At 44.1% G+C, this 23,582-nt stretch overlaps 1 protein-coding gene across 1 annotated transcript in view; it reads left to right on the top strand.

Moving 5' to 3' along the window:
• c2cd5 (C2 calcium dependent domain containing 5) overlaps positions 1–19,262 on the top strand; it is a 32,409-nt gene extending 13,147 nt beyond the window's left edge. Inside the window, 17 exon segments of the mRNA XM_029114940.2 lie at positions 5,181–5,295; positions 5,420–5,593; positions 6,592–6,783; positions 7,673–7,859; positions 7,978–8,142; positions 9,316–9,453; positions 9,631–9,694; positions 10,495–10,556; positions 11,984–12,082; positions 12,511–12,600; positions 12,758–12,830; positions 12,968–13,060; positions 13,585–13,623; positions 13,971–14,042; positions 15,272–15,468; positions 18,306–18,452; positions 18,543–19,262. Coding sequence (XP_028970773.2) covers positions 5,181–5,295; positions 5,420–5,593; positions 6,592–6,783; positions 7,673–7,859; positions 7,978–8,142; positions 9,316–9,453; positions 9,631–9,694; positions 10,495–10,556; positions 11,984–12,082; positions 12,511–12,600; positions 12,758–12,830; positions 12,968–13,060; positions 13,585–13,623; positions 13,971–14,042; positions 15,272–15,468; positions 18,306–18,452; positions 18,543–18,668 — 2,033 coding nt within the window. The 3' untranslated portion in view covers positions 18,669–19,262.
• The last annotated feature ends 4,320 nt before the right edge of the window (positions 19,263–23,582 follow it).

The raw sequence follows: 23,582 nt of genomic DNA, 5'->3' as shown, positions 1-23,582 counted from the left end.
CAGAGCTTTATATGCATTTAGGAAATGCTACCTTCTAAGCTAGTACATGCTACTATTTTAGAAGATTCCTGTGTGAGGAATTGGAAGTGTGAAGACAAATGTATCTCGTTATCTCAGACAAATTTATCTCATAATTATCTCAGGCAAATTCATCTCATAATTATCTCAGACAAATTTATCATAATTATCTCAGACACAAAGTTGCCGTCAGAAGTTTACATACACTCATCATGGACATGAATATCATGGTAATATTTGGCTTTCACTGATTTCTTTGAACTGTTCTTTTTTGGGGGAAGAATTATTGTACAACATCTTTAATAGAAAACAATTAGAATTTGTTGCACAAGTTTTAATTCATTTTGGGCCTTCTGTAATAAACAGTCAAAATTATACATACAGGGTCAAAAATATACATACACCCACTCTGATTATTAATTCAGTGTTGCTGAATGTTCTGAAATGTCCTTTAATTTGCCAAGCCCAAGGCCTCTTAACTTCCTGTTAGTGATCATGATTGACTACAGCTGAAAGCTTCGCTTTGCCAACATAAAAGCACTCATTGGATTGACCAACACACAGTACTAAAGGAAAGTCCAAAGAGCTCAGTGCAGATCTGAGAAAGAGGATAGTAAAGTTACATAGTCAAGAATGTCAAAGTCATTGGTTCAATTGTACCTTAAGTTCAAGTTATTGGGAGGAGTAGCCACTTTGCCATGGTCTGGAAGAAGACCCGAATTGTCACTGTCAGCTAAGAGGAAATTGGTTCAGATGGTCAGGAACAGCTCAGGAACACAGGCCTTCCGGCAGCACAGGCCTGCCATGAACTAGAAGTTGCTGGAACACCAGTGGCACTCAGTCAAGTGAGTTTTACATCGCCATGGACTGAATGGCTGCCACCCAAGAAAGAAGCTCCTGCCCCAAAATCAACTCCTTCAAACTCAACTAAAGTTTGCAGCTGACCACATGGACAAAGATAAGCATTCTGGAGGAAGGTTTTATGATCAGATGAGACAGATTGAGTTTTTTGACCACAATGCCCAGAGGTATGTTTGGAGGAGTGAAGGTGAGGATTTTGCCCCTAAGAACACTGTACTGACTGTTAAGCATGGTGGCAGCATCATGCTCTGGGGTTGTTTTACTGTCAACTGGATTGTTGATGGCTACCAAATGCATCTGCTCAAGGTCAAACTTGCTAAGGGACATACAACCAAATATTAGTTGTGCTGTATGTATATTTTTGAACACTGCGTGTATACTTTTGAACCTATTTTGATTACAGAAAAGCCTAAATGAATAAAATAATAATAAAGAAATCATGGAAAGCCCAGTATTGCCATGACATTCATGTCCATTCATGTCCAAGCTTCCGATCACAACTGTATGTATCTCATCCCCCTTGTTTTGGTGGCTAGGGGGCTGTGGAAGTATGAGCATGGGTACTAGTTCTGTTGCGATTTAATTTCTGAGTGACTTTATATTTCTGACGACTAATCAGAGACGTTTGGAGGGACCGCTCTGGTCGAAGACAAGACACGAAATAGGGAGGCTGTTGTCAGGGAAAAAAACTGAACTTTGTCTGGTCCAGTCAAACAAATAAACATGATTTAAATTGATAATTACAGTGATCCCAAAAATATTTAAACTTTAAAGTATGTTAGTTTGAACATTTGAACTATTATGCTTTTCTACAGTTCTTTGTCAAGAATTGACTGAGTTATAGTGGCAGATAGACCTGTTAATTCAGCTGAGAGCTTGATAATATCAGTCCCATGACACGCCTCCGCGTTTGAGGGTAGTGAAGGGCATTCTGGGTGTTTTTACCAAGCCGGTTCTTGTGGCCCCGTTTACCTAAACGTGAGGGCTCATTATGCACCCAAAAGGCTTGTCATTCAAATAGTTGTAATATCAACCAGGAACCAAAATAGTGATTTCTCCGATATGTAGCCTCAGTGGACAATGACCTTCAAATTCAATTTGGTCAATTTACACCTTGCCTATTTATTGATAGTGAAGGACAAAAATGGCAAGTAGATTACTATTATTATTCTGTAGGTTTTGATGTAAAATAATCTCTTTCATTTACTCTATATCATAGTGCAAAGCCTCAACTACTTTCCTACTTCTCCAGTAGAGTAGACAATGGAAAGGAATCCAGCCTATGAATCCCTCTATAGCTGCTTCCTAAGGCCAGTCCCACCATGTTCCAGATGGAGAGGAAACTAGGCTCTGCCCTGCCCTGTAGGGAACAGCTAATCCCTAACCACTGATACTGGGTCAGATGTGGTTTTCATTCTCCCAATGGTGAAGGTTAGAATTATGGGTGGGTTCATCTGATCCTAGATCTGTGGTGGTGGTGGGGGGGGCTGCTAGCTGTTTGTATGTAGCTATGTAGTATCTTCCTCTGTGCTCTGTGCTGTTTGTGTTTTCTCCCCCTGGTGTTAAGGTTTGGTAGTGCATGGCTATTGTGTGCTGTGGCTTGGCTGTGCTGTGTTGGTGTTTGGGGCTTTAGGGGGCTCCAGCCTGGTGTGGTCTGTACTCCAAAGCCTTACTACATGGTTGAGATGGACCCACTGTAATCATTAATACTACATTGTCAGCCAGACATAGTTTTAGAATTCAAGCAATGTGAGTCTGTTGTCTGTCTGTATTTCTGTATGTATGTATATGTCTGTCTGTCTGTCTGTCTGTCTGTCTGTATATATCTGTCTGTATGTATGTCTGTCTGTACAGTATCTGTCTGTCTGTATATATTTATCTGTATGGTATCTGTCTGTCTGTATCTATTTGAATGTCTGTCTGTATCTGTCTCTGTCTCTATTTGTCTGTCTGTCTGTATGTTTGTGGTAGTGTAGTACTAGTTTTACATGGTTAGGAGAAAGAGATTAGTTAATGAACACCCGTACTGGGATTTGGTTTGATAATGAATATATACGAAAATTTAAGTTGTGGAAGAATGGTCCACGCAATTTTAGTGGTGAAATAGAGTTTACCCAGGCCTAGTCTGAGTCTTACTAGTGCTTAGTGCTAATCTTATGAGGGCCTAGTCTAAGTTTTACTAGATCACTGTAGATGATATCTGCATGCCTATTTTCCCTATCTCCTCTCTGTAGCCTGTACCTGTCTTTGCCTTCTCTAATTTCAAAATATCTCTCTTATTCTCACCCTCTTTCTTCTGTCTGTACCCCATCTTCTCTTTCTACATCTCTTTTTCTGTTTCCCTCTCTCTCTCTGACTCTGGTGTTGACTCTGCGGTCTGTGTCTTTGTAATGACTGTGGTTGTGTTGTGTTGTAGTTTGTATCTTCTCTCTCTGTCTCTCTCTCTGTCTTTCTCTCTCTCTGTCTTTCTTTCTCTGTACTAATGGTGTGTGTTATTCTGGCTCAGCGTTGGGTAACACACGCTCTTACAAACTGCTAGACTGGAATAGTTTCGCTGCAGGTACCTCCCTCCTTCTACTGGTTTCACACACTGGAGACATGGCAGCTCACTGAAACACACACCAATAGACACGCGTGAATACAAACACACACACACGGGTGTGTGCAAACATCTAGTCAAAGCCTGCCAGTGTTTTGGTTCTGGGGACACATGCCAGTTTCACTAAGCTGCCATCCTCCTCTCTAGTCTGTGTCTGTGTGCTGAGCATGCGCTAACCCCCCCCCCCCCCCCCACCTGCCCTAACCCCACCTGTGCTAAGACCCCCACCCCACCTATCCCCCCCACCCCCCTGCGCTAAGACCCCCCCCCCCCCACCCCATCTGGCCACAGCGCGCTAAGGCTCCCTCCCCGCCTGGCTTGCCCACCCTACCAGGCAGCTGTGTGACCCCATGCATCCCTGTGGTTCTCCCAGCGCTTCTGTAACGCTGCTCTGACCGCGTCCAGGTGGACACTGAGACATAGCGGGCATGTGTGCATCATCCCTGGCTTCCACTGGGCCGTATTCATACTGGGGGAGAGACAGGAGGACGGAGGGGCGTAGAGGAGTGCGGGGAGGGAGAGGCAGTGACGTAGCGAGGTGGCGAGTGAGGAGGCGGAGGTGGTTCAGGCTGGTGAATGAATATGGCCCTCTGCCCATGCACGTGCACGTCAGACATGCCGTTTCTGTCGGGGAGGACTGTGCTCTGGGTCTGTTGTTCCTGATCCATCCATACATCTCTCTGTTCTTCTCTTTCCCTCACCCCTCCTCCCTCTCTCTGTATCTCTCTGTGGGCATGTGACCTGTCCAAGGAGCTATGAAGTGGACCCATGGTTGTCTTTAAGGACCATGGTTTAGGCTCCGCTAAGCGTCTGTGGTTTAAGTATGATGAAGGTTCTGAGATGGCCTCTCCTCCCCCTCCTCTCCTGGACAAAGATATCAGGTGGCGCTGTGTTCAGGAGACATGAAAACCAGCAGAAATGTTTTGAAACATTTATGGTTATGGTTTGGTGTGTCTTACTGAACATAACCCATTCTGGGCATCAAGGAGATGTAGGGAGGTTGGGAGGCCCCCTCCGTTACTCCACCCACTCTATCCCTGCCTTCCTGTGAATGGCTGACCTAGAAACGATGCTAGGAGAGATGAGAACAGCCCAGGCACACCTAAGACCTTCATTGTCTTCATCATTGTCATCAACATCATGTTCACTGTGTTACAAACCGACAGTTGGTTCAGTGGTATTTGCTTGTTACGATGCACCATTAAACCCAATGAATCACAAAATGGTTGATTTTCTGTTGGTCAGATTGAGTTGCTATTATGATATGATTGTAGTTTTCTGATAGTTTCAAGTTTAACTAGACTACTAGTCTCTAGTAATTGTAATTTTCACTTTCTACCCGGGGTTTGTTGCTAATAGTTACTTTTATGGTAGCTATTACTTTGAAAAAGTATTTCATTTCTGACAGGCACTATTTTTTTAGTTGCTAATTTCCTCTAATAATTAGTTATTTCTGATATTATATTTCCAGTAAGTTATATATTCTAGTTGATGTAAGTTTCTGCTGGTTAATTTGTGACAGTTACTTGATTCTAGTAGCCACCATTCATTGTATGTGTGTATGTGTGTATGTGTGTATGTGTGTATGTGTGTATGTGTGTATGTGTGTATGTGTGTATGTGTGTATGTGTGTATGTGTGTATGTGTGTATGTGTGTACGTGTGTACGTGTGTACGTGTGTACGTGTGTACGTGTGTTGCAGATGAGCCGGAGACCAGGGATGCGTGGTGGGAAGAGATTCGTCAAGAGATCAAGTCTCATGCGAAAGCCCTGGGCTGCCACGCTGTGGTGGGGTACAGCGAGAGCACCAGCATCTGGTACCCCAGTTTAAACAAACCCACATCTGTTGGCTGGCCGATGATGGCTGAACAAAGTAATCAGACTGTATACTGATGTTAACTTCCCCATCATCTCTTCCCTCACTCCATCCTCTGCCCACAGTGAGGAGGTGTGTATCCTGTCTGCTTCGGGCACGGCGGCCATGTTGAATCCCAGGTTCATGCGTGAGGGCTGCCTGGACGCTGGTGGCAGTGACCACAGGTTGTCACGACAACCGCCTCTCAACGTGGTGGGGTCGGAGAGGATCGAGGGGGACGCTAGCTCAGCCTGGTTTGGGTAGGAAAACACACACTGACCCAAAGACACAAAAACACATAGACATCAGGCACTTGAGTGATTTTTAGGGCAACGCCACTTCAAGGTGTTGCCTAATTTTCCAGGGTTCTGATGCCAACAAGCAAAATAGTCATATAAATTGCTTTGCAACCCGAAAAAGCCCTATGACTTAGTAACTAGTGACTCACAGTTCCTCATTGACGGACATTTTTTCTCTGTACCTACACTTTTTAGCTGTGTGTACAACATACAATGAAAGCACTATCACGTAACTTAACAGCAGGGCCTGCATTGAGGCCATACAAGGGGGCTGTTGGGCAACTCTGTCCGACAAACCTCTTCTGGCTCTTGTTGGAAGGATGTTAGTGTAGATTTAAGATGTGAGTAGCTAAATTGGATTACTAACATAAATTAGTTTTAAAATGACAGTGATGTTATGAATGTGTTAGGAAATTAATAAATGCTATTAATAAATGTCATAGCATTTTAGCTGCCGTTCTTTGCACTGGCTTCCAGTCAGTTACAAAATAGATTTTAAAGTGGTGCTTTAGTTTATAAATCTCGGAAAGGTTTAGGACCCAAATACATTTCTGATATGTTTGAAGAACATAAACCGAGCAGAGCTCTTAGATCCATGAGAAACTAAACATGGAGAAGCTGCGTTTAGCAGTTACGCTGAACACAACTGGAACAAACTACTTGAAGATTTTAGATGTGCCCCAAACGTATCAATTTTAAATCCAAGTTAAAAACACATGCCTATGACTGAGCGCTCAAACTTAACCGCACTTACAGCTTTTATAGCTTCCTATGTTTTTATCCTGTTTTCTATTTTCTTATTCTGTTTTCTTATTATGATGTTGTTTTGATGTTTCATTTGAGTATTTGTTTTCATGCTATTGTATTTTTATATTTTTTCTTTTTCCTTGTAAAGCACATTGAATTGCTTCTATGTATGAATTGTGCTATATAAATGAACTTGCTTGCGTGTATTTCAGGTTTGAGGATGCTTCTCCTCCTAGCTGTGGGTTTTGTCACATCCCGTATGATGAGTTCAACATGCCGTTCCCAGCTCAACTTACTTACTGCTACCGCTGTAGGAGACAGAAGGTCCCTGACGTGCTCTTCACTACTATAGACCTACCAGCTGAGGCTGCTGTTACTGGGAAGGGCTGCCTCATACAGGCCAGGTAACACACACACACACACAAGTGCTACACTGCTGTAAGATTACTGTCACACTACTGTCAGACGACTGCCACACTACTGTAAGACGACTGTCACACTACTGTAAGACGACTGCCACACTACTGTAAGACGACTGCCACACTACTGTAAGACGACTGCCACACTACTGTAAGACGACTGCCACACTACTGTAAGACTACTGTAAGAGTACTGTCACACTACTGTAAGACTACTGTCACACTACTGTCACACTATTGTAAGACTACTGTAAGAGTACTGTCACACTACTGTAAGACTACTGTAAGAGTACTGTCACACTACTGGAAGAGTACTGTCACACTACTGGAAGAGTACTCTTACACTACTGGAAGAGTACTCTTACACTACTGGAAGAGTACTGTCACACTACTGTAAGAGTACTGTCACACTACTGTAAGAGTACTGTCACACTACTGTAAGAGTACTGTCACACTACTGGAAGAGTACTCTTACACTACTGGAAGAGTACTGTCACACTACTGTAAGACTACCGTCTGCCTTGGTGTCGTGCGTCGTGCAACACCGATGAGCATGCATCAACCCTCTTTTTTACGCGCGTCACTCCGATACGTGGTCCGTCCATGTGAGCCGACAACTCCGCACACTTTTTCCGCTCCAGCACATGGCCCTCAGAAGGTACCGGGCTGGAATCCAACCCACGCTGCAGTAATACATGTACACTGGAGGCAGCGGATTGGTCCTCCGTCATACGTCAACCAACACTTAGTATTAAAAGAAGGGAGCTTTGTCTGTTTGAGTGGAAATGTCAACTGTGTAGGCTACACGGATCCCATTATGTTCCAAAGAAGGTGGCTCTGGGAAATGTCAATTTAATTGTGTGTCATATTGCAGGTTGTGTCGTACAAAGAAGAAGGCCCAAGGGGAGGTGAATGCTACAGCCATCTCTAACCTCCTCCCCTTCATGGAGTATGAGCTCCACACCCAGCTGATGAACAAACTGAAGCTGCGCTCCATGAATGCTCTGTTTGGACTCCGCATTCAGATCAGTGTGGGTGAAAACATGCTCCTGGGACTAGCTGTAAGTCTGTATGCCGGGGGGGGGTACTGGCGCTTGACCCCTTCTTCTCATCAGTCTGCTGTGATGTGTGGAACTGATGTGTATCTGACATGTCTTTCGGTCTTTGATGTGTGTCCAGTCTGCAACAGGTGTGTACTTGTCAGCCCTGCCAGCTCCAGGTGGCATCCAGGTAGCTGGCAAGACACCCAGTGACCTGAATTACGACCAACACATCGCCACCATGCAGAAACGAATTAATGACACCATCACTAAAAACAAGGAGCTCTACAACATACACCCACCGGTGAGAGAGAGGGACACACACACAAACACACACACACACATGTGTACTGGTGTAATACTGTGTAAATATAAACATTGTAGTTAAATATCTTCTGTGTCCTTCTCTGGTTAAGAGGTTATTTACGTTGGACCCTGAGGCGTTCACTGGCCTAAATACGGTACTGAGCATTCCCAGTTAGCAACGCATGCCACACTACCTCTCTATTAATCACAGCTCTATATGAGAACTACACCCTCTAGAATCAAGTTATATACGAGTAGAAGTAAACAGCCTCTAGAATCAAAGCTTCATAGTAGTCTACAGTACATTAAACAATAAAGGGTTAAGACCTATCATATCCCATAACTCTTTGTGCCACTATGCAACAAGGGACCAACGTCCGTGTTCATTATGACTGGGAGTGAATAGTAGAACAAAAATATTGCAGTCAAAGTAGAAAACACAATTGTAAATTAGTTTACTATTAATCCTTGAGAACACAGCGTAACTGCTTTACTGTGATTGTATTTATGTTGATCTAGAAGTCTAAAGACAATTTACAACTTGCTTTCACTGGCCACATTTTCAATGCTATTTCTTTGGAATGCAGCAACACCCCTGTCCCATTAATTTTATTTTCGAATGCTTTCAGATGCAATGTCACGTTGTCTAAAAGAATAATTTCTGTATTTAAAACCCTTATCTATATTTTTCGTATGCAGGCTTGTAAGAAGGCTGAATATACTTTGAAGTTTTGTTGAGATTCAGGGCAAATGAAAAATTGTAGTTTCCAAAAACACTCAAAATACAACATATTACAAGCTGCACAGCTCTTAGTATCATGATGCAAATATGTATATGGTGAACCTATTGATTTTTAAACCTAGAGGACACTGTCTAGAATCACTGGTCTTATATGAGGATACCACCCTCTAGAATAAGAATGACGGCTCTGAGTAAAAACCGTTTTAACACAGCACTGTGTGAGTACAAACATTTCTACAATCATAGCTCTATATGACAACTGTGTGTGTGTGTGTGTGTGCTAATAACCAAAAACCTACTCTGTTGTGTACCTGGGCTTGAGTGTGATTGGCAAGTTGCTACTTTGTGTAAAGTTTTGAAGGATGGGGTGTCAGTGGTACTAACCCAGCAACCCACTAACACATGTTGACATGTGTTGTCTTGACATAGGAGAGTACAGAGGAACTGGTGGGGTCTCCCATCCCTGACAGACAGCGGTCCAGACTCTTCAGGTCCACCTCCGAGAGTTCTGATGAGCTTTTAGAACTGGACCTGTCTCACGGCAAGAAAGATGCCTTTGTACTGGAGGTACGGCTGGCTGGTTCTGGGTGTACTGTCATACAGGGGTGTATGTGTGTCTGTGTGTACTTCAGAGAGTGTGTGTGTTATGTTGGATATGTTATATGTAGAGAGAGTGTGTGTGTGTGTGTGTGTGTGTGTGTGTGTACTGTAGGGCGTGTGTTAATGCATGTCTCCTGTCTGCAGATTGATGACACTGATGCTGTAGAGGACATCCAGTCCCTCCTTACTGATGCTCCCATGCCTGCAGGTAACCTTATATCACACACTGATGCTCCCATGCCTGCAGGTAACCTTATATCACACACTGATGCCCCCATGCCTGCAGGTAACCTAATATCACACACACTGATGCCCCCATGCCTGCAGGTAACCTTATATCACACACACTGATGCCCCCATGCCTGCAGTTAACCTTAAAACACACACTGATGCTCCCATGCCTGCAGGTAACCTAATATCACACACTGATGCCCCCATGCCTGCAGGTAACCTTATATCACACACTGATGCCCCCATGCCTGCAGGTAACCTAATATCACACACTGATGCCCCCATGCCTGCAGGTAACTTTATATCACACACTGATGCCCCCATGCCTGCAGGTAACTTTATATCACACACTGATGCCCCCATGCCTGCAGGTAACTTTATATCACACACACTGATGCCCCCATGCCTGCTGGTAACTTTATATCACACACTGATGCCCCCATGCCTGCAGGTAACTTTATATCACACACTGATGCCCCCATGCCTGCAGGTAACCTTATATCACACACACACTGATGCCCCCATGCCTGCAGGTAACCTTATATCACACACACACTGATGCCCCCATGCCTGCAGGTAACCTTATATCACACACTGATGCCCCCATGCCTGCAGGTAACCTAATATCACACACTGATGCCCCCATGCCTGCAGTTAACCTTAAAACACACACTGATGCCCCCATGCCTGCAGGCAACCTTATATCACACACACTGATGCAAAACACTATCCAGCGAGGATCTGTCACCATGTCCATCAATATGTTTGTCTCCTCAGGGTTCTACAGCTGTAACACAGAGGTCATGCCTGGGATTTACAACTGGACTTCAGGGCTACAGGTCAGACTAACACACTGTACTGTTACAAAGGTTGAGGCAGATTAACACACTGTACTGTTACTAGGGTTGAGGCAGATTAACACACTGTACTGTTACTAGGGTTGAGGCAGATTAACACACTGTACTGTTACTAGGGTTGAGGCAGATTAACACACTGTACTGTTACTAGGGTTGAGGCAGATTAACACACTGTACTGTTACTAGGGTTGAGGCAGATTAACACACTGTACTGTTACTAGGGTTGAGTCACTATGAAGTCACTTCATTGTTATTAGTTATAGCTACCATTTAGAGAGCATTGGAACTTCTAACTCATCCCTAAGGTTTTCAGTGGGGTTGAGGTCAGGCCACTAGAGTTCCTCTGCACCAACCTCATTGAATCATGTCTTTGTGGACCCTGCTTTGTGCACAGGGCCACTGTAATACTGGAACAGGAAAGGACCATCCCCAAACTGTTGCCACAAAGTTGGAAGCACCCAGTTGTCTAAAATGTCTTTGTGTCCTGTGGCATTAAGATGACCCTTCACTGGAACAAAGAGGCCAAGACCAAACCCTGAAACACAGTCCCAGACCATTACCCCTCCTGCCAGATAGTAATGCGTGATTCATTACTCCATTGGTCCAGAGTCCAGTGGGGGCGTGCTTTACACCACTGACGCTGATGTTTGGCATTTTACATGTTGATGTGAGGCTTGCATACAGCTGCTCGGCCATGGAAACCCATTTTGTGAAGCTCCCGACTCATGTTGTTTTTGTGAAGTGCTTGTTGCTTCCAGAGGCAGTTTGGAACTCTGTGGTGAGTGATGCAACAGGTGATAGGTGATTGTTACGTGCTTGAGCACTCGGCAGCCTCGCTCTGTGAGTTTGCATGGTCTACCACTTTGTGGCTGGGCTGCTGTTGCTCCTAGATGCGTCCACTTCACAATTATAGCACTTACAGTTGACTGGGGCAGAAATTTCACAATGGACTTGTGGTAAAGGGGCATCCTATGACAGTGCCACGTTTAAAGTCACTGAGCTCTTTAGTATGAGCCATTATACTGCCAATGTTTGTCTATGGAGATTTCATGACTATGTGCTGGATTTTATACACCTGTGATCAATAGGTGTGGCTGAAACACCTGGACTCAATAATTAGTATACTTTATCTCTGATAACCTTTGTTAACCTGTCACTATATTTTGCTATTATCTTGAAGTGCTTTGAGATAATGACTAGCACTACCGGAGTTAAATAAAATATGATTATTCTAATACTACAACTACCACCACTACTATGTTAATACTACTATTGTATTACTACTGCTGTAGTTTAGTACTACCATCCTAAATATACAACTACTTATAGTAATACTACTGTACTACAGGTTTTTGAGAGATGACAATATATTTCTTTCTCCTCCATTCCTCCCAACCCCATCTTCCCAGATGTTTACATCTGTCAGGGTCTACAGACTCAGTAATGCCAATCTGACCAACCAGGGCCTCAACAAGATCTTCACTGAGCTCTGTGAGAACTTGCTCAAAGTAAGACCAAACACTCACTCAAGGGGAAGCATCTGTCCAGCTTCAGCCTTGGTGTTCCTTCTTTTTAATTGACTTTCCAGAGCCTTTTCACACAGAACCCCTTTTCATTATGTGCAAACATGACAAATTACCTATTTCAAATTGTTTAATATTACAGTGGTTTGTCTTTCAACTGTCAAAATAGAGCCAGAGATCACAGCTATCACTTGTTTTGGAAAATGGCACTCATACACAACTCCAATTCTGTCTATAGTCTTGTCACATCACAACAGCAAATAAGCATTCTGTGCTTCTTTTTTTAGATGGCCTTTCAGTAGCTCCATATAGATTGAATGAAATTAATACAGATAATGAAATTGATGCATGTAATTTTGTCTTCATTATCATTTTTGTGTGTGTGTGTGTGTGTGTTCGCCTTGTGCGTGCAGAGTCTCTACTTTAAACTGCGTTCAATGATCCCCTGCTGTCTATGCCATGTCAACTTTACGGTAGCTGTACCAGAAGAAGAACTCATACAGGTGAGAGGAGAAACATACCTGACCACACTTCTCCTTTCTTGACTTTCTTTCTTAACTCCATTTTGGCCTGTATCATTATGTTTTTGTCATTACGTGATAGCAAAAAGGTAATGATAGTTAATTCTGTCCTTTTCTTAAACACCCCATCCCCCTACAGGTGGCTGTGACAGCAGTGGCTATGAGTTTTGACAAGGACACCCAGCAGGCAGCAGACAAGGCTCTCAACAAGGGTCAGTATTCTGAAAGGCTATAGGTCAGGGTTAAAGGAGGAGCGACAACCCTCTACTTGAGTGCCATCAGATGGGTGCAGTTAGACTGAATTGTGTATGTGTGTGTGGGTGTGTGTTTGTTTGTTTGTTTGTTTCAGGGAGTGGTGAAAATGAGGACCAGCTCCAGTTTTCTATGGAGCTATGTGCAGACTCAACACCCTCGAACAACCAGCCTACATCCAAACCTTCAGGTACACCACACCAACCTGAAATGTCTGAAAACAGCCTGAACTTTAACTTCCCAGAACTATCCCTTAGAACCACTGCTTGTAAACCTGCAATATGTGTAATTCACAGTGTTCTGTTTCTGTCCTCTATTTCTATGTTTTCTTGTGGTTGTGTTACACACAATTGTCAAAATGTGTGGCTATATGACCAGGTAACAGCTGTAACTGTAGTCACTGTGACTGTAGGTATGACCAGGTAAATTACCCAGGATTTAGACATACAGCTTTGTTTGTGCGTGCATAGCTATGTGGAGAAATTGGACTGTAACGTCAAGAAGAGAAACCATCCTGCTTTAAACCAAAATGGACTTGGGGAAAAGGGATCATGATGCGGAGATGTGACCAAGTGGTAGGACTAAGGAATAGGACCTAGGAAAGGCAGTGTCAGTAAGGTGTTTAGATACACTGTGTTCCCAAATGACAACCTGGACATGACCGAGTTAAACTGTGCTTGAGATGTGCATCGTGGTGTGTGTGTGTATTGACAGGTGTTTCAGAGAGTGCCCTGGTCCCTTCCTCGTCTCGAGGTAAGCCCCCCCCCAACCCACCCCACCCCACCTTCCTCCCTGCTGCCATGGCAACCACGGCCCTGTTTTACATTTTCATATTTTTGTTCTCCTGCTCTGTCCCCAACTTCATCCTTTGATTTCTCTTTCTTTTTATTATGTTCTATGTCGTGTGTGTATGGGGTTTTTGGTGCGTGTGCTCGTGTGGATTTTGTGTTCTCTGGTGGTGTGTGTGTGTGTGTGTGTGTGTGTGTGGAGGTTGTGTTCTATGGTGGTATGTGTGTGTGTCTGTGCGTGCTTGGGGTCTGTGTGTGTATGTGGTGGGTATGTTTCTCCAGCTCCATCAGTTGATTACGGTTCCTTTGCAGACAGATGCAGTACCTGGCTAGAGCTGCTTAGGCTGAAAGCTCACACCATAAGACGAGGATCAGTTAAGACAAGTAGGAGGACACAGTCGCTAGCACACTCTGGTACACACACAAACACACACAGACAAACACATCCCTCCCCGCATGCCGCTGGGGGGCGGAGCATCGCAGGTCATGCACCAGCTGTTTAGCTAGAGTGTGAAAGTTGAAGCCCCGCCCCTCAGAGGGATAACCAACCAACAGACACTATATCATTTCTAACCCTGTTGCCATAGTGACAGACAAAGAGGAAATAAACGTCAAAAGAAGACCTTCAAACTCTCAAAACAGATTAAAAATATATCACTAAAATGGTATTTGTGAGAAAATGCTGTTTGATATTTCTGTGCTTTGAAAATTAACTGTCATGATAAATTAAAATAATGAACTGGGTTTAAATTACATCTCGAATCATCCCCTAGTATTTATATAATGCATCATTTTGTACCAAAGCAACTGGCCGATCCTTGTGTAGTGCACTAACTTGGGGCTGAATTGAAATGACTGAATTGAAATGGTTTTGATTGGCAATAGAGGTTCATGGTCTGACTGAAGCATAATTCACTATATTAAAGATGGAACATCTTTCACACTCTGGCTTCATTGAATCATTCTGCTTAGCAGACCGCCATTTTGTTTGTTTTCCATGGATCACGCATTAATTCAAATAGTTGCACATCGTGACACACACAGAGGTAAATATATGCACACGTACACAGAGAAACACAAACACATGCGCGAACTTGCGTGCGACTGAGTCCTTGTCTGTCTGTCTGTCTGCCTGCCTGTCTGTCTGTCTGTCTGCAGAGGCTGTATGGCTGTTTGTCTGTGGGTCACTGCTTGGCGCATGGCAGTTCATGCTTTCTTCCCTGTGATTAAGCTGTAACCATATTGCACTGCTACACGTAAACATACACACACAGCTACAGTACACTGGAACTATACATTCACACACAGCTTATTATCTACGGTACACTGGACCTATACACTCACACACACACACACACACAGCTTATAGTCTACAGTACATTGGATCTATACACACACACAGCTTATAGTTTACAGTACACTGGAGTACACACACAAGTACATGTACGCACCATTCCTTGTCTGTGCTTATTTAATTACAGCTCATAGCTCACCATATCTGCTATTCTTTGTTGCACATTGTAAGGACTGAGTCTGGAATGTCCCTCGCTCCCTCTCCTTTGTCTCTCCTCCTCCCTGTCTCCACCCCGTTCTACGCCCGCCACATCGTTCAGTCTCGTCTGCAGAGCGATGCAGTCCTCTCCCAGAAGGGCGGTCCCGGTCACTACGCTCCACCAGGTCGATGCCATGTGGTGCTCCGGTAGCAGTAGTGAAGATGACCCCTCTGTCTTTCCTCCCCGGCACACGCATTGTCAAATACTTGGGAATCATCAACATGTTCTTTATAAGAGAGACCACATCACTTCGAGAGGTACACACACACACGATCGACTCCTGCCAGTGTCATCAGCTGTAATTAACAATGATATACATCTCTGGAAAAAATTAAGAGACCACGCACAATTTTTCTTTAATCAGCATCTCTACATGTATGGCAGCCATTCCAGTGTCTGTGAAATTCCAAAACCGGCACACCTCATTTTACTTAATGAGGTACTGATTAGGTGATTACCTGAACCAAATCTAATTTAACGAGGAAAAGTATAAAAACCACTGCTGTGGTCATCACTATCCTCTTGCAATAGGACCAGCTGGATGGCAAAAACCGTGCAAGTAGTACCTCAAAGGTAATTTAAATTAAAAAAGAACTATTCATAATTTCTTCTTCCGCTTATCCGGGGCCAGGTCGCAGGGGCTGCAGTCTAAGCAGAGATGCCCAGACTTCCCTCTCCCTGGACACTTCCTCCAGCTTTTCCGGGGGGACACCAAGGCGTTCCCAGGCCAGCCGGGAGACATAGTCCCTCCAGCGTGTCCTAGGTCTTCCCCGGGGTCTCCTCCCGGTGGGACAGGTCAGCTGAGGTGGCTTGGGCATCTGTTTCAGATGCCCAAGCCACCTCAGCTGACCCCTCTCGATGTGGAGGAGCAGCGGCTCTACTCTGAGCTCCTCCCGGGTGACCGAGCTTTTCACCCGATCTCTAAGGGATCGCCCAGCCACCCTGCGGAGAAAGCTCATTTCGGCCACCTGTATCCGGGATCTTCTCCTTTCGGTCATGACCCAAAACTCATGACCATAGGTGAGAGTAGGAACGTAGATTGACCGGTAAATCATGGCTTTCTTCACCACGACAGACCGATACATCGAGCCAACCAGGCCTGATAGGACTCCATGGAGGTGGAGAACATGGTCCACTCGGACTCAATATCTCCAGCCTCCCTCGGGATCCAGTCGAAGCTCTGCCGGAGGTGGGAGTTAAAGATCTCTCTGACAGGAGACTCGGCCAGACGTTCCCAGCAGACCCTTACAGTACTCTTGGGTCTGCCGAGTCTGTCCAGCTTCCTCCCCCGCCATCGGATCCAACTCACTACCAGGTGGTGATCAGTTGACAGCTCCGCCCCTCTCTTCACCCGAGTGTCCAATACATACGGCCGCAGGTCAGATGAAACGACAACAAAGTCAATCATTGACCTACGGCCTAGGGTGTCCTGGTGCCACGTGCACTGATGGACACCTTTATGCTTGAACATGGTGTTCGTTATGGACCGAAGTCCAATAACTGAACACCGCTCGGGTTCAGATCAGGGGGGCCGTTCCTCCCAATCACACCCCTCCAGGTGTCACTGTCGTTGCCCATGTGGGTGTTGAAGTCCCCCAGTAGAACGATGGAGTCCCCAGTCGGAGCACTTTCCAGCACCCCTCCCAGAGACTCCAAGAAGGTCGGGTACTCTGCACTGCCGTTCGGCCCGTAGGCACAAACAACAGTGAGAGACCTATCCCCGACCCGTAGGCGCAGGCAAACGACCCTCTCGTTCACCGGGGTAAACTCCAACACATGGCGGCAGAGCTGGGGAGCTATAAGCAAACCCACACCAGCCCGCCGCCTCTCACCATGGGCAACTCTAGAGTGGTGAAGAGTCCATCCTCTCTCAAGGAGTGTGGTTCCAGAGCCCAAGCCGTGTGTAGAGGTGATCCCGACTATCTCTAGTCGGAACCTCTGAACCTCACGCACAATCTCAGGCTCCTTCCCCGCCAGCGAGGTGATGTTCCACGTCCCTAGAACTTGTTTCTGTGTCCAGGGATCGGGTTGTCGAGGCCCCCACCTTCGACTGCCGCCCGATCCTCTACGCACCAACCCCTTATGGTCCCTCCTGCAGGTGGTGAGCCCACGGGAAGGCGGCCAGGCGCTCGCGTACGAGCCCCAACCCCGAAAAGAACTATTCAGCATGACAAAAGAGTTGAAAAGAAAAGCTTTGAGTGAGGAAAAGAAGGGTTCAATTCTGGCTTAACTGGCAGAGGGATACAGTGAGCGTCAGTTTGCTTCCATCCTGAACATTTCAAAGACGGCAGTTCATAAAAACAAGGTTAAGTAACAGACATTGGGGACAACAAAGCTGCAGACTGGCAGAGGGCGAAAACGACTGTCCACTGAACGAGATGACCAACTCATTCAATGTCACTCAACAACCATAGAATGACATCAAGTGACCTACAAAAAGAATGGCAAACAGCAGCTGGGGTGATGTGCATGGCAAGGATGGTTCGAAACAGGCTCCTAGAGGCAGGGCTGAAGTTGTGCAAAGTTAGAAAAAAGCCCTTCATCAATGAGAAGCAAAGAAGAGCCAGGCTGAAGTTCGCAAAAGACCATAAGGATTGGACCGTAAAGGAAAATGGAGTAAGGTCATCTTCTCTGACAAGTCACATTTTCAGCTTTGCCCAACACCTGGTCATCTAATGGTTAGACCTGGAGAGGCCTACAAGCCAGTGCCTCAACCCACTGTAAAATTTGGTGGAGGATCGGTGATGATCTGGGGATGCTTCAGCAAGGCTGGAATCGGGCAGATTTGTCCTTGTGAAGGATGCATGAATCAAGCCAAGTACAAGGTTATCTTGGAAGAACACCTAATCTTTTCAGTAGTTTATAGAATAAAACAAAACTGTTAATTTTACTCAAACACATACCTTTGAATAGTAAATACCAGAGAAACTGATAATTTTGCAGTGGTCTCTTAATTTTTTCCCAGAGCTGTATATTGCTGTGTGGTGTGTGTATTTGGTCCATCTTCTTGCTCATAGTAATAATAAGGCATTGCTGTGTGTCTGTGTGTGTGTGTGTGTCTGTCTGTCTGTCTGTCTCTGTATGTGTGTGTCAGGAGGGGGGTGTCAGTGGGTTCCTTCATTGCTTCATAGCTGAAGTGTTTGCTATGGTCCGGGCCCATGTCGCTGCTCTTGGGGGCAATGCTGTTGTGTCATACAGCATGAAAGAGTGTGTCTTCATGGAAAACCCCAACAAGAACCAGGTACACATACACCCCGCTGAAGGTCAAAAGCATTGTTCTGTGTTAATGGCAATCAGTCCTCTCCATATCCGTTTGTCTTCCTCGCTTCAGGCTCAGTGTCTGATCAACGTTAGTGGGGATGCTGTCATCTTCGTCAGGGAATCCGAACAGGAGGCCACACCCCCTTTGATGAGCAGCGGACAGATCAGCAGCACTGGAGCCGACGGGACCACATGAGACACACATCAGTCCAGCCATCCAAATAATTTAGTCTGCCTTAAACAAATGAAAATTCTTAAGGATAGGACACCACAAAATGTACATGAGAGAAATAGCCTATTATTTGACAAATAAGGCGCTCCAAATAAGCCATTTCTGCCATAGTTTCCCCCCTGTTTTTCTGATGGTGAAATAATAGATTATCCCATACATGGTGAATCTTTAGGCAGCTACAAGACTGACTCCTGTCCATGCAAACGCAGTAGTAACTAGCTGGCCGTGCCAGACAGGGCGGTCAGTAGTAGACAGGTGGTAGTGTGGACAGTGAACTTAGTACCGGTAGTTGGCCCTCAGAGAGTCTCATACTCAGAACAGTGTCGGCCACAAGTTTAGACTGACATGGTTGTGATGGTCATGCTAGAAACAACTAAATTGTAGATTTAGTTTGTAATTTAACTTCTTCAGCCTGCACACTGTCTACATCCTCCCATTGTGCTCCCGATTGTTCTTCCTGGAGCCCCCCACGTCTCTGTACTACTGAACCCTACAATCATGTAAATGCTGGAAAACAAAAAGATTGCAATGACATCTTTTTGCTCATAGTATAGGTGCCACAAAAAAAGTATCTGTGTAAATGTGCTTTAAAAATGGATTTTTGTATTTTTATAACGTTAAGGTATGTCATTGGAATCTAATTTTGCATGTCTTATGCAGTCCTGGAAGTGTTATTAATATGCTATAAGACAAGAAAGGGTACGTGATCTGTTAATGAACTCAACATGTCTCTAAGACTTGAATGTAAATACATACATAGACTGTGTTGCTTAGTCTCTTACAGCATGTATCTATTATTGCCATGACTCTTGTCTGCACGTTGCCTGAGAGAACAGTCCTCCACAATAAACTACAAAGAAAAAAAACCTGCCAGTACAGTTTTTTCCTCACAATCAGTTCTGCTGCAAGCTGTTTTATTTTAAAGCAGATAATGTTGATTTCTTTCAAAGTATGAGCAATTTGTACAAAGGAAACAGGTCTGGAAATATTTGGACACTGTCACACTTTTTATAATTTTGTCTCTGTACGCACCACAATGGATTTTAAATGAAACAACCAAGATGCAATTAAAGTGCAGACTTTCAGCTTTAATTCAAGGGGTTGAACAAAAACATTGTATTAAACATTTAGGAATTTCAACCAATTTCATACATAGTCCCCATATTTCAGGGGCTTAAATGTAATTGGACAAATTTACAATCATAAATAACATTTTCATTTTTAATACTTTGTCGAGAATTCTTTGCAGGCAATGCCTGCCTGAAGTCTAGAAAGCATGGACATCTCCAAATGCTGGGATTCCTCCTTTGTGATGCTTTGCCAGGCCTTTACTGCAGCTGTCTTCAGTTTGTTTGTGGATCTTTCTGCCTTAACTTTTGTTTTCAGCAAGTGAAATGCATGCTCGATCATGTTGAGATCAGGTGATTGACTTGGCCATTGCAGAATATTCCACTTCTTTGCCCTAAAAAACTCCTGGGTAGCTTTTGCAATTTTGTTTTGGGTCATTGTCCATGTGTAAAGTGAAGTGCCGTTTGGCTGAATCTGAGCAAACAATATATCCCTATACACTTCAGAATTAATTCAGCTGCTTCTGTCTTCTGTCACATCATCAATAAACACTAGTGACCCAGTGCCATTGGAAGCCATGCATGCAGGTTGATCTTAGTTTCATCTGTCCAAAGAATGCTGTTCAAGAACTGGGCTTGCTTTTTTAGATATTTTTTGGCAAAGTCAAATCTGGCCTTTCTATTCTAGAGGCTTATGAATGGTTTGCATCTTGTGGTGAACCCTCTGTATTTTCTCTTGTGAAGTCTTCTCTTCATGGTAGACTTGGATAATGATATGCCTACCTCATGGAGAGTGTTCTGCACTTATCTGGATGTTGTGAAGGGGTTTTTCTTCACCATGGAAAGGATCCTATGATCATCCACCACTGTTGTCTTCAGTTGACATCCAGCCCTTTGTGTGTTGCAGAGCTCACCAGTGTGTTCTTTTTTTCTCAGAATGTACCAAACTGTTGATTTGGCCACTCCTAATGTTCAAAAGGTTCCTTTGTCATTTGCAATAACAAGTTATGGCAATGAAATGCTTGGTTTTCCTACTCCCGATAGTGCAGTTAAAAGTAACAGTAATTATAATATACAAATTAACCCCCAATAGATTATAAGAGCTGTAATTCCTAAACCTTTCCTCCAATTTGGATGTGAATACACTCACATTAAAACATTATTAAACTGTAACTTGAATATATTTTGATGAACAGGCAAAATAAACTAAACTTGTGTCAGTCTCCAATTATTTCCGGACCTGACTGTACGTTACCCTTTTGTTGTAGAGATAAGATATCACTTTTGTCCTAATTAATCAAATTACATAAGTGATTTATTTATTGTTTAAGATGTGGAAGTTGCTCTACACAAATGCGCAACCAGAGGGACAAGGACAGGGAAGACCAGGTGGGCTGCGGGCCGTGACAGCAGGAACCCTTCAGACAACAAATAGATGAGCAACATCCAGGAATCGTCAGGCCAGGTAGTCCTGGGGCATGATCCAAGGCCTCATTAGCATTGTATTACTGTTTCAATATTGCAACAAGGCTTTGTTATGGGAAAAGTCAGTTCTGCTGAAATTAAAGACAGGGCAGCTAAATGGTGCAGACTGAGACTGAAGAGCAGCTTGAATTTGGATTTTTACACATCAGTAGTCAAATAATTGTATGGTGAAATTCGATTTATGTTGGAAAATATTTGTAAGAAAAGCAAACCGAAATATGTTGGTCGTATAAGCATTCAACTGCTGTTTTATGGAAGCTTCCAATTTACACAGGTTGTCTGCTGACCAACTGGCTGGTGTCTTTACTGATATCTTCAACTTATCGCTACATCAGTCAGTGGTCCCCACCTGCTTCAAAAAGTCCATCATTGTTCCTGTGCCAAAAAAGCAAAAAGTCCTCTACATGAATGAGTACCGCCCAGTAGCACTCACACCAATCATCATGAAGTGCTTTGAGCAGCTAGTTAAAACACATCACAGACTCCATACCTGTAACACTTGACCCACTACAGTTTGCCTACAGACAAAACAGGTCCACAGAGGACACCATCGCTCTGACCCTCCACTCTGCACTCTCTCATCTGGACAAAAGGAACACACATGTGAGAATGCTGTTCATTGACTATAGCTCAGCCTTCAACACCATTGTGCCCCTCAAGCTGGTGGTTAAGCTCAGGGATCCAGGTCTCGACCCCACTATGTGCAGATGGATCCTGAACTTCCTGACGGGCGGACCCCAGGTGGTGCGGATAGGTAACACCACCTCCTCCTCACTGAGTCTCAGCACTGGTTCCCCCCAGGTCTGTGTGTTGAGCCTGCTCCTGTACTCTCTCTTCACCCATGACTGCCTGGCAACTCACGTCTCCAACACCATCGTTAGGTTTGCTGAAGACACCACAATCATAGGTCTGATCTCTGACAACGATGAGTCAGCCTATAGAGACGAGGTAAGGTCACTGACTTCGTGGTGTCAGGATAACAACCTCCAGCTCAATATCAGCAAAACAAAGGAGATGATTGTTGATCACAACATCAAAGGGGCTGCAGTAGAGAGAGTTTACAACATCAGGTTCCTCTGGGTCAACATCAGCGAAGACTTGACCTGGTCTCATCGCTCTAACGTCGTGGTGAAGGAGGCCAGGAAACGACTCATCTTCCTACGCAGATTAACTGGAAAGTCGACATCCGCGGAACCGCGGACAGTGCTCATTTGCATAAATATTTCGAAAAATAGATTTGCCATAATCGTCCGATTCCAATGGTATATTATTTGTAGCCACTTTCGTGAAGCGTTCCGTGTATAATTTGGGTTGTCCGTGTATAATATGGGTTGTATAGTTTGGGTTGCTATGAGAACTTTTCACCAGGCAACGACATTGACCATGCATCTTAGAAAGGCTCATGTGTAGACAAGAATAGGGATTACAAGGGTGTACATCACTATATATGATGTTTTGAACCATAATACATTGTTTGTATTATAAATATGATATAAAAATAAATATTTAGTCCACATAGTATGGGGGTGTTCTTGAGTTTTTGGGAAGAAGTTGGTAATTTTTATAAAAAAAGAGTTTATAAAATATATAAGTCCAAACGTAACTAGTGATCTAGGGCCGTTTTGTGTCATTACATCATAAAAAAGGTAGATAGGGTTATAATCTTTCATTTTATAGTGTTTTATTTCTAGGTAGAAGAACCAAATTTTTTGGGGGTGCCTATATTTTTTACCTTCTATTATTTAATTATTTCATTATTTTCAACCCAATTACAGTGTAATTTGATAGTAAAGGCATGAAAGTATGAGGAAATACCATTGACACAAAACCTCATAATGCTTTCAAAAAAAAATCTTGATGCTGAATGGCAGAAATGTTTTCCGAAAACAATTTTTCTGCCTTTCAAACAGATTAGTTTTATAAATAGTGACCCAGAAGTCTGTTTTTATGTGTTTTTATTGTAGCCAGAGGGGTTTTTATTACCAGGATACATCATAATAGGTTGTATCTGTTACAGAAATGAATCTAGGACCCAAAATGTCCAAGTAGTGAAATCCGGCTGAAATCCCCATAGGCTACCAAGGGTAAGGAGATTTGGCATGGATTCCAGGATACTCAACAACTTCTACAGATGCACTATCGAGAACATCCTGACCAGCTGTGTCACCGCCTGGTATGGCAGCTGCACCGCCCTCGACCACAAAACACTTCAGAGCGTGATTAAAACAGCAGAGTGCATCACAAGGTCTGACCTGCCATCCATGCAGGATCTCTACACAGAGAGGTGTAGGATGAGGAGCAAATGGATCCTTACAGATACCAGCCA

Source organism: Esox lucius, chromosome 19, assembly GCF_011004845.1.
Source record: "Esox lucius isolate fEsoLuc1 chromosome 19, fEsoLuc1.pri, whole genome shotgun sequence".
Taxonomy (NCBI): Eukaryota; Metazoa; Chordata; class Actinopteri; order Esociformes; family Esocidae; genus Esox; species Esox lucius.
This window is presented reverse-complemented; position numbering and strand designations above follow the sequence as displayed.